Below are 12,060 nucleotides of genomic sequence, written 5' to 3' on the forward strand. Positions count from 1 at the left end.
CAGCAAAATACCCAGAGCTTACCTATACTTTTACACTTTTTAAAAATGCTGATTTATTTCATGCAGATCTCACAATGATGCACTCTTACCTCACTGCGACAGCCATGCTCCCTATAGGGTTGATTGGCAACGGCCTGGCTCCAGGAAATATTCCTCTACTCAGTACTCGAGCTCCATTTTGTATCACTCCCGAAGGAACTAAAAACAAAACAAAACATACAATGTTTTTTCTTCTAAAGGAAAAGTTAGAAAAGTACAGGAGCAAAATGTGGAACTCAGGCTTTTCAATGTACTGGAAAACCATTAGAGAGCTCGTGCAGTACACTGCTTACCTTGGACATCTCAGCCTTGAGTCTTCTGAGCCATTCTATTTCCAATGCTATTTTCATGGCAAACAATGATAACATGGCTTGCCAAAGCCACTGCCTGACCTAGTTGCTGCAGATCATTCCTTGTACAAATGAATCACTTCTCTTTTGCAATTGCTGTTCTACTGTGAATGAATGTGCTTAGAGTCAAAACCAGCTATGAGCACAGATGTAACTATTTTGTCTACAAAAAGAAACAATGACCCCTTACAGATAAATTGAACACAAGTATTTCACTGCAAGATCACAGTTGACAGCTTTTTATCATCCCAGTTTACTTTCTGAGCAGCAACATCTTGGGCCCCCATCCCTGCAAAACCAAATATAAACTACAAATATGTATTTAGCAGGAAGAGAAAGAGAAGAGGCTTAGAGGCCATTATGTCCACAGCAGTGATTAGGCCCTGCCCCTGGCCATGGGTGACCCTGCCATGCAGCCTGGCAGCAGTCCCGTGCCCCCTGCACACGGCCGGGGCACAGCCCGGCCTCCCTCACCCAACACGGGCTGGTGCCACTGACACAGGCTCCCAGGAACTGACCACTACAGACAAGACATTTCACTGGGCTCTTCAACTTGGCTCTATATCAAAAACTGCAGCTCTGGCCAACAGGATTTTAGGTTACACCCGAGTACTTGCTCTCTACCCAGGCACGTTTCTGTACACTGCTCAGCCCAGGGCAGACAGCTGAACAAGGAGCAGAGAAGCACCAGTCAGGCACCACCACTGCGAGAGTGTCCTTAGCAAGTCCCAGGGTTTTCCCCCTCCACTGCGAGATGCAAGACTCCCAAGCAGAGTTCTTACTCTAGGCTCTCACCAGGGCCCTACCTGCATGTACTGGCATTTGCTGGCACTGCTGTTATGTCCCTTCAGGCTGGGACGGTCACCTCACCTCAGCCCCCAGCCGAACTCGCTTCTTTAACACCCACAGGCAGCCAGCTGACACACATTCTATTTACTAGAAGTCATCACTCACACCACAACTTCCCCCCATGGGGAATGTCCAAAAAGAGAATGATGATCATTACTCTTTTTATATTATTTTAAAATATATGGATATTAAATAAACACTTGTAAGATAAATGTAAACTGTATTACTTTATATACACCCACAGAATTTATTTTTAAACAAATTACACGGAGACTAGAGAAATTATTCAGAATCAAGACATACACTTCACATGCCCAACTTCAAATACTCACACCCCAAAATACTAGTGTATTCTGAAGCACAGGAGCATATGCTCAGAAGTATGTTAGTTCTAAGCTGCTGAGGTACACTTCAACTTCCCATAAACATCAAGCCAGATCGACACCTCCCCTCCTGCTGTCCTGGTGCTCACCTTGTTTCACTCCAGACCACACAGATTAGTTCTGGGAAAATAATCTTCTTTCTCCTGCTTGTGAGAGCACACCACTCTCCCGATCAAATCCTGTCACTGTGTAACACCCACTCTTGCTTTTGAACACCTTTGAAGAACAGGTCAGTTATATTTAGGTACTTAAGTACAACCTCAAATGGCTAAAATTACAGAACTTAGTTTATAACAACTTGGGTCAGCTTTCAATGACCAGAATAATTTTAAATAGCATTTTGCTATTTATACCTCCCTACTCTGTATACTTTTCCCTTCACTGCTAGTTTATGAGGAATCCATCTAACCTCTTTCACACAGGGGACAATGTAAGGCCTTCTCTGCCCCAATGTTCTGAGTTTTAGATACTGTAGAGCAATATTATCATGTTAAAACTCAAAAGGCTGAATTTGTTATTATATTTGTTCCAACAGCGTAACCTTGTGATGGTCAAAACACCACTATCATGAAAGAAAAGCAGTCTGCTCAAAGACATGGCCAGCCTAAAACATGACGGTAACAGGTGAATTCAAAGCCACAGATAAATGTGCTGAACACTGAAAGATCAATAAAAAGACGTAATTTCAAATGGACATAATTATTCCAACAAACTTTTAAGAAGGACAGATTTTATACTGCGCTACATGGTATGGTTTCTCTATGTTTACAAAGTCCCATCAAAAGAAAGGAACCAGAAGTTTTGACTGAGAAAGATCTGGGAATTTTCTCTTCACTATGATATAAACCATAGTTTTATACTGAAATGAAACATTTATGCATATGCCCAGAATGTCAGTTAGCTATGGATACTGTCTAAATATACACTGTAAAACTTCAAAGTAAACATACTGAAAGAGCTACTACAAAAAGAGAGCAACGGGCTCCTTGATGCCCAAACTCTTTTTTGTCCAGATTACCTAATTATCCTGGTTGCTGGTAGAGTTAACTGATGCTTATTCTACGATTTTTCTTCTCCTCTATCCTTTATTGACAACTCCCATTGCTTCTTTAGAACATCCTGTTTGCTTCCTCACAATTTTCAAAAATTATCTTCCTGTCTTTCCTTCTTTATCTCCTCTGAGTTTCCTTTTCCCCCTGCACTCCTATGTATGTATCTATACCTATATCTACATCAAATACACTGCCAAGTCTCACAACTTTAGATTTTTATACCTTGACACTCTCACTGAAATCCATCATTCATTTTCCTCGACCCTTTGCAGGTTTCCAAGTCATGGAGAGCGATCCAGGAGACAGTCTCTTCAAAAGCTTCATATGTAAAACATTCTCTCATCAACACACACACACACACACACAGACACACAGACACAGACACACAGACACACTCTCTTCTCTCTCTCTCCCCATATTCCCTTCAAGAAGTAACAAATGAACAAATGTTTGTAAAAAAAAAAAAAAACACACAGAAGTTTGCTGTCTTATGAAAATATCTCCTCAGAGACAACTTGGTCTCTTGTCCTCCTATGAAATTCTCTTCAATCATGGCCAGTCTGTGCCTCATGCCACCACTCACTGAAAGGCTCTAATAAGACTATTCAGTCCAGAAGACGTCTTAACCATGACTCTGTGATTCTAACTTTTCTCTGAAGTACATCACAGCTCTGGATAATGAAATCATCACTCACAATTCAATAACTATTTCAGCTTGCAACAGCAGTGTTATTGCTACTGATTTTTGGGTTTGTTTCTTCAGACTCTCTGAATTATGATTCAGCACAACCACTACATCACTCAGACAAACAGAAATGTTGTATGCAAGGGATCACTGGAGAAGGACACTGGACTATGCAGTGTATCCTTTCAGGAAATATATGGAACCATAAACAAAAAAACCCACAACATCTCAACTTTCTGGTTAATCAGCTTCTGTAGCACTCTAAACCTAAAATGAAAAGCAGGATTAAAATATTTAACTAGTAAAAGGTATTAATTTCTAGCTATCCACATTACCAATGTGCCACCATAAGACTGATCTTTCTTGCTCATTCATCTCTACTTACAACATTTAAAGCATCAAAATTGATCCTTGCAGAAAATAACATTAATTACTTAATTTTAAAAAGATTATGGATAAACTGCTATTACACTGTCTCTGGTACCCACAGAGTCTTCCAGCCTTCGTGCAGGCTGTATGACAGCTACTTATATTCAAGGAATTATTCCTACATCTTGGTGCTTTTGAAGGGTTGTGGATTATTTACTGAAATTACGTGGTACTTTTATTCCAAAGATACATTTACGTCTTACAAGCTTTAATTACGTTTCAAACCCATACTTTGAGGTGAGATATTTATATTTTAGAGATTGAAGATTCAAGGTGTGGAGGTAAGATAATTTACTCCAAGCCATATCATCAATCAGTGCCAATCTGGATGAACACCTTTCAGTCCTGACCCCTCTCTTGTAATGCTTCTTTAACCAACAGCACAGGCAGGTTCCAGGTTCCCAATTCCTAGGCAGAAGTGTGAAATGTAATTTACACCTTTTCTCAGCAAGTGCCCAAAGCCGTTTATGTCTGAGAAACTCAGCTCAAGAAAACAATGCAACAAGACCTGTGCATCTCTTTGATGAAGGTTTCCTTTTTCACAAAATGTTCCCAGTGAAACACAAAGAGTCTGAAATGACAAAATCATTATTCACCTTTCAACTTTCATCACTGCTATGTTTTCAAGGGTCTACTCTGCTCTCAGGAAACTTAAGCCCAGGAAACACTTTCACTGGAGTAGAGTCAAAGTGTGTACCGAGAATCTGCCCCTCATCTGCTGCATAAATGGGGAAATTATTTTTGGATCTTATGCTGCTCTGCTGGAATTTCACAACCTGAGTAGACTCAGCCAGCTGAGTCTCCACTGGCTAACTCTGGAGTGAAGCAATGCATCCAATGTCATAAATCAAGACTACACCCCTGAAATTCTCCAAGGGGAAAAAAATCTCCCTTTTGTAGAGAACTTTCATGCTATAGTTTAACAGACAATAAAGTGACTGACATGTGGGAGAACATACCATAATCTGAATCCATCAAGGCACTATGTTCACAGTGTTAAAAGGATCCAGCAGAAGCCCTTCTAAAATCCAGTGTTGTTTTGTAGCCTGTACTCAGGGTCTGTAGGTGGAAATTAAGTAGAGGGCTACATGATCACTCCACAGCCAGTGCAGGACTACTTTAATCCAGAGCATGCTCTTGTGTGCACATTAGCTGAGTAGATTAGTCCAACTATGGACTTTTTTTATCACATCTCTCAACAGACTGCATCCCTGATCTCTAACTTGCAGGGCTGTGCAGGTGAAGCAAGCCCAGTTCTGGCTGAGATAACCACCTCACCCGAGATCTTCACAGCAGTGTCAGAAAAACCATGTCAGACTGAGTCCTTCCCTGAAGATCTGATTGTCAAACAAACAATGCAGCAATTTGGTTCAAATTGAAATGCAAAAGGAGGAGGAAGTAATGGATAGTCCCCAGACACACTGACACCCCAAAAGCTCACTAGAAAAGGAAACTAACTTCTTGGGTAAATGTTGGCACGTGGAAGTTAAATGACGCATAGGCAAGGAGTGAGACTTGTTGTCAATCAAGACAATGAACTGGTAAAAAAACCTGTTCTTTGTGTGATCTAGGAAACAAACACACACTTCATCAAACTGTCTAGCTCAAGGTAGCCAACACTTAGCAAGGAAGAATGAATAGTATTTACTGAGAAATGAATTTTAAAGAACTGGAATGTGCGAGAGTATCCTGTAGGGACAGACTGGTTCTTTGCCTCTTCTGTCATCATACAGCACATGCATTGATCTCAGGGCACTCTGCCCTGACCCAGCTTCTGTAGCATAGAAGAAATCACTATAGACAAGAGGTACTGAGTTTTGGCTAATATCTGTCAGCTTCAGCTCTTTTCTGACAAGCTTTCTTTCAGTACAGTATTTAGTAGAATTCTTTAGATCAGGCTACAAGAACTGAAAGTAGGAAATTGCTGATGATCTATAGTGGATGGGACATCAGAAGTTGCCAAAAGCAAATGTTTTCTGCCAGATGTGTAACTTTATTCAGCTATCTTATCCCAGGCACAAATTTGATGACATCTGCCCAACTTGTATTTTACAGCTCAAGGACCATTTCATAGCTTTTAAATTCCATACTCTGTAGTCCTTACAAACTGTGAATCTAGGATGCATCCAACAAGACATTTATTCTAAACAAAAGTTGAGATTTTTGTTTAGGGAGACAAATGTATCCTGATAATCCTATCACTCGTACTTTTTCTAAAAATAGTATGAGGAGTATGGAGGAAGAAGTAGCAAGTACTTGATAAAAGTAAGCTTTCTTTCCAAATTTATTTCATCCCTTTAATGGCTTAATAATAAACACCAAAGTAAAACAAACCAAAACAAAATCTCAACCAAAATCTAGCAACAGAAAGTTTGAACATTATGAAAATGTATTTTCCTAGTTTTTGCTTTAATACAAAATTGTCAGTAAAAATAGTTTTAGGAAACATTTTACTCTCAATGATTTATCATTTTCTGGTACTCAAAGTTAGGCTGGAAGCTCTCTCAGTTATACTAAGTGACTTGTCCATAAGCAGTAGAAATAGAACATTACATCTATCAAGTTTCATGTACAATAAAAATGTCCAAACAAAACAGCACGTTCTATTTTATCCTATTTGGAGAATTTCTGACTGTCATTAAGGCAATTTTTTTGGTCTTCATTCCTGTATATGTATCTTGCTCATATACAATCCACTTGCATTACTTTAAAAAGCAAATTTCATTGGGGTACAATATTAGAAGTGTAGAGGTGAAGTAGATCTCCTTAAGGAATTACTTTTCCCCCCACCAAACTTACAATATACGTATCTAGTCTGGGTTTTATGTTTTGAGAGGAAGATTAATAAAGACTTCCAAATCAGAGAGACACTGGTTTAAACCATAGAAAACCTATTTTTAAAATACCTTCACCACAGCACTTCAGTCTCCTATAAGGAACCACTCACAAAACCAGTGTTGCTAAGTTTTCTGAAGGCTACCAGTTTCTAGTCAACCCAACCGAGCAGTGATGAGAGTACTGAAACCAGAAGGTGGATGTCAGAGCTGGGAAGATTCTCAGTTTCCTGGTTTCCACCCAAATCCTTTCTGTGAGCACTGTTTAATAGCTGTTTGCAGCATTACACTTTAGGTTTAGCAATGTACTTGCATTTGTGTGCAATTCACAAATTATATAGCAACGGGCAAAGGACTATGCATGAACTTGGAGCTATGTGTAACAGCACTGAGAAGCTTCTTGGATTAAATCTCTATTTCCAATCCCTCTGACCACAGCACTGCTCACTAGCAGCCACAGCCATACACTAACACTGCCCCTTTCTTTACTCATCCCTCCAGAAAAGCAAGTGGCTCAAAGTTCAAAATTACCTCACCAATTAAGAAGGTGTTGCTACCTACATGCTTCCAGTGACTTGAATCTCCAGAATTCCAACACACTGCAAAAGCACCAAAACCTATCCCCCCTTTTAATCATGGTTTGGCAAGACTCAATGACATGCCCAGGATGCCACACTCTTAGAATGACAGCTAGCAATATTCACTTTCAAGATGTTGGCGTGCTGAAAATCTTTTGTACAAAAAAGCAACTGTACAAAACTAACTCAGGGACTTCACTGATTTAGTACCCATGAGTTCTAAAGTTCACTGGTTTAGTACCCATGAGTTCTAAATGGAGCTCTACCATTTGTTCACTATCCTGTTTTCTTCTGTCGTCTCTCCAAATTAGATTCACAAGAGGGAAACAGGCCCATAAATTTGATGCAACTTGCCCAAGATGGCCCAGACAGTACTCAGTGCCTTGCAGGTCAAGATACAGTTTTCAGTGCAAGTCAAATATTTTGGAATTAATATTCATGAACTAATAAAAATCCCAAGTATTTGTAACTTGTGGTAGCTGCTTCTAAAGGAAGCAGGTGTTTTAATTGCTGTTTCTTTTCAAACACAAACCTACAAAACCTGATGAAACACGACTTCAATAAACTGAAGCAAAAAGTATTAAATCTATGTTCCTACATGCCCTCTCTTAGCATATCACAGTATCTTTCACGCTTTAACTCCTGGTGCCAGCTGGATTGCAGGTTTCAGTAGAAACTTGTACACAGCTGGCTACTTTGAACTTCTGCCTTTATTTGGTCTGTGAATATACTGCAAGCTGTTAATAATTGAGAAACTGATTTCTGACATTAATACTCTAACTATAATTGCATATCCTAACCTTTAGTAGCAATGTGAACAATCAGTTTTATAAGTCTATACAGTAAAACCTACACAAACACAAAATAATCCTAATAACAGTATTTTACTCTTTTACTATGCCTTATGTTTTTCTAAATGAAAACTAAGGGATGGTGGAATTGGAGTAAATAGTAACCAATGTTTGTCAGATACCATTTCAAGATTTCATATAAAAGCAGAAGCTGATTTTAGAATTCATTTGTGATTGTTAGCAGTGTTTCACACATAGCTGTGGAATTTTAAATGGTCATTTAAAACCATAAAGCTAATTAATCAGTTACAAAGTGTAACCTCCTCTTCCCAACAAAAGCTTTCCTTTTTCCTTCCTACACACAGCAGGTATTGCTTGCCCTTTTACCATGCACAGTTCCTGAAAGCTGCTTAGGAGAGGAGGACAAGGACCACTCTTCTCTTTCCAGAGCAGTTTCTTGGTACACCCTGCTCTCCTGAGAGCAGCTTCTCAAGAAGCATTCCTCTGGCAGGGTCACAAAGCAGCCTGACAATAGCTTTCCTCAGCTGCATGGGAAATGCTTTGATGGTAATTGACTCTCTTCCCCAGGCAGAGTATCAAAGTGCAAATCAAGGCTTCCCCGGGAATCTGGAGTTGGTTGCCCAGGCTAGAACAATAGCAGTGATGCCAGACAGTCTTGGTAATGGTTTCTATTTTAACTTCTGCCTTTATTTTTTAGAGCTGCCTGTCACTTGGCATTACTACCATGCTTGCTGGCTAGTGATACGTTTGTTTTCTTGTATTCTCTGTTTTTGTGCAGCTGTATTTCACTATGGATTCCTGTAATACCTTCACTGCAAGCTCTGTGGGGCAGGATGGTTCCTGCAGTATTTGCACAGCCCAGTCCAGTGGGGGTCCAGGCTCTGTTAATGCACAGCATTAAAACCTCAGGTCTGGTCACAGAACAGGGAGGGGAGTATTGGCAGCACGTGAGACCTCTCTTTGCTCCTTGTCACCTGCTTACTGCCTTGCATCAGGCAGAGAAAAAAACCCACAACAGGCAGGATGTGTGCAAGGAAGGAGCTGAAACAGTGCCCAAGTGAATGGAAAGTATCCAGATGGCTGTGGTAGCTTACACGATAGGAGTCAAATCAAAACAAAATGAAAACAGAACCATATGCCATGTATCCTGCACTCTCTTGCTCTTTCTCTCTCTCCCTGCCTTTCTCCTGGCTGTTGCCCCAGGTCTTTCTATCACTATGGATAATAGTATGTTACTCATTTAAGTGTATGTCATGAATAACAATAACCTCTCTTTTACATAAGAGATCACGTATTAATATTATTCATGTAACAAATGTAATAAGAACCACAAAATTATACTCATGTAAGGGTCAAGGAAGTGCAAGGGTCTACAAGGGAAGTTATATTTCTTTATTACATCCTTTTTATCTGGTATGCTGTATACTTATAAAAGAGAATATTAATTTTATACGTCTATGTTGCTATATGCTATAGAAATATCTACTCACAACCTGCTTGTATCTCAGGGGGAGTATTCAAAAGCATCATGGCAGTGGCAGCATCAATGTCAGGATCTGGAAAAATCAACCAATAAATACATTATTTACAACTGGGCTAATCTTCTTACCCCCATTGCTAAACTACAGGTTTGACCACGTCTCCGAGTGAAAAGGTAGGAGAGTTCAGCACTCAGAGGGCTCATTGGCTACACATTAAATTTATCCCCAAACTTGCATGTGATCCCCTTGTTACTATTAAACAGAGTGGTGATCTATGTCACTGAGCCATACTTATGCTTGTGTGTGCATGATATCTTTGCTGTTAGCCTCACCAATTCCCTGTTTAATTCTGTGAAGAGTATTTAGATTTCATTACAAAGGATCTGAGAAAGCAGGAGCAACATCACAATTTGGAAGCCACAGAGAGGGATGAGCTGACAGCTGAGGAGTGGAAAAGCACAAGGAATACCTGAGCAAGTACAAAAGATGACACTTGGTCATTTCTATTTGTCAAGAAAGATTTCAGCAAAGTTTGAGAAAGTGTTGGAAGACAAACTGCTGCAATTAAGAAAAAAAAAAAAAACAACTAGCATTTCATCGAAGCATCAATTTATTTGCATTCCTGCCCACTGTCACTTTAATATAAGCAAAAATAATCAGCTGGCTGCTGTTATTCTTAAATTGGTTTCTGAATCCATCATGAAAAGTCAGCTGACAGATGGTAAGTTATAGAGACAGAACAAAATATGATCCTTTTATAACTATATTCACTTGCTTCACACACAACAGCTCGGCTGCTATGGAAATGCAGGTATCTATGACAACAGTAAACAACCCCACAACGGCCACTGAATAAGCTGAAAAGAACATCTGCCCCAGCAAAGCGTCCCAGCTGCCCTGGGGCACAACTTGCTAATCGTGCAGTGATGCCGTGTGACAGAGAAAGCCGCCTATGCCATGTCCAAATAAATGAAGTGTGCAATTGAAGCAGACATAAAAACGCACACCCTAGCTGACTGCTGCCTCTGTGCTGCTAAACTGAATGACTAATGACTATGCATTTGTTGGTTGGGGTTGGGGTTTTTTTCAGCTTGTCAGTATTTATACCAAATTACATACAAAAAAAAATTAATTTACTACTAATAGCTTCATGGCACTTTCTTTCTGCTATTATGATAGAAAATTACTTACCACTGTTAAAAATATCTGTATTTTTGATCTTTATATATTTCAAATCTATTCCCAGTAATGTGATGTGGTATAAAGCCCTGTAATACATTAACAATACAAATGACGTAGACAGGATTTCAAAATCTGCTTAAGCCAAACAGAAATTCACTTGACTGCAGAATTTAAAAAAGGGACTTTTTATTTGTTTAAGTATGTACTACTTTTCTGTGAATAGCTGCAAGCACTCTTCTAAAGGTGACTGCTCTATTATTTAATTGCTAAAACACTAAACAAGGAAACAGTGTAGTGGGTGTCAAACTGAAGCTGAAGCAGCAGCAGCAGCAGGCTTAGTATAAAAGGTGCCTGTGTCTTCTGGACAGGTCAACATTTTCCAAAGAAAAAGCAGCATTATCAACTTATGTTCAAGTCACCTCAAAAGCAGAATTCCTGCTGCAATTATCTATGCTGAAAGTGCCATTTCCCAACAGCATCATTCCCAAATATGTGCCATGTTGCAAGACTGGATCCACACACTACACAGCAAGTCTGTGCTTTCCAATTAAAGAGGAATAATCCATCTAATGTTAAAAAGCAAGACAAAAGAAGCCTGAGAAAGACAAACCAAATTCACCAGAATTCTTCTCTCTTTTTCATACCATAAAATTAAGAGATTCTTAAAAGTTGAATTTAGCATATCATAATTCCTACAGCCAACTTCAGCGTTTATTTATTGGCTGTTCCTAAATTTTGCTTTGTTTTAGTTCAGTGGATGACACTGTAACATAATGTGAATTTTGCTGCTGAAAGAATAAAAGGACACTACCAGGAAAAACACATTTCCTGATGACTTTGGGTTTTGTTTGTGTAATAAACTCTGTAATCTGAGATAAAATTGATGCAACCAGTTTCTGTTGAAAGGTGCATTCTTAGCCTTTGGACCACTAACAGCACCACAGTGTTTCTGCAATGACATGAGACATGAACATGAGCTGCTCACAACAGGGACTGCATCTGCAGCAGCTGTCTCCCACTGCACAGCCATGTCTCAAAGCCCATCCACACCTGCTATCAGCTGTCTCCCAAAGCATAGCCACATCTCAAGCCCATCCACGCCTGCTATGTTTCTGTTTCTGCTGGTATACTCTTGAAGAAACTAGACAGCTAATCCATAATGCCTTGGCAGAGGTAAGAGAGCTCAGAGGCATGCATGAATGGTGGTGTCAGTAGCATCCAGGAAAATGTGCTTTTGGTTTTCCTACTGCAAGGAACAAAGAAAAAGGAGGGACTGGTGCACAAGTGAGACAAGGGCCAAGGGCCAGCTGTCTGAGCCTGCAAAAAGAGGCAGATTGAAAAACTGGCACATTCTTTTGCAGCATTTTTGTCCACAATCTGGAGGCA

At 39.8% G+C, this 12,060-nt stretch overlaps 1 protein-coding gene across 5 annotated transcripts in view; it reads right to left on the reverse strand.

Annotated features, from left to right (window-relative positions):
• Positions 1-12,060, reverse strand: part of FOXN3 (forkhead box N3) — a 205,314-nt gene that overhangs the window by 17,255 nt on the left and 175,999 nt on the right. For 2 of the 5 annotated variants that reach the window (XM_058026266.1, XM_058026267.1), the window contains exons 5-6: positions 9,502-9,567; positions 90-198 (exon numbers count right to left, since the gene is read on the reverse strand). In XM_058026266.1, coding sequence (XP_057882249.1) covers positions 90-198; positions 9,502-9,567 — 175 coding nt within the window. The remainder of the gene's footprint in view (positions 1-89; positions 199-9,501; positions 9,568-12,060) is intronic. The other 3 variants (XM_058026270.1, XM_058026269.1, XM_058026268.1) reach the window with 2 other exon arrangements.

The sequence above is a fragment of the Melospiza georgiana genome, chromosome 6 (assembly GCF_028018845.1).
Source record: "Melospiza georgiana isolate bMelGeo1 chromosome 6, bMelGeo1.pri, whole genome shotgun sequence".
Taxonomy (NCBI): Eukaryota; Metazoa; Chordata; class Aves; order Passeriformes; family Passerellidae; genus Melospiza; species Melospiza georgiana.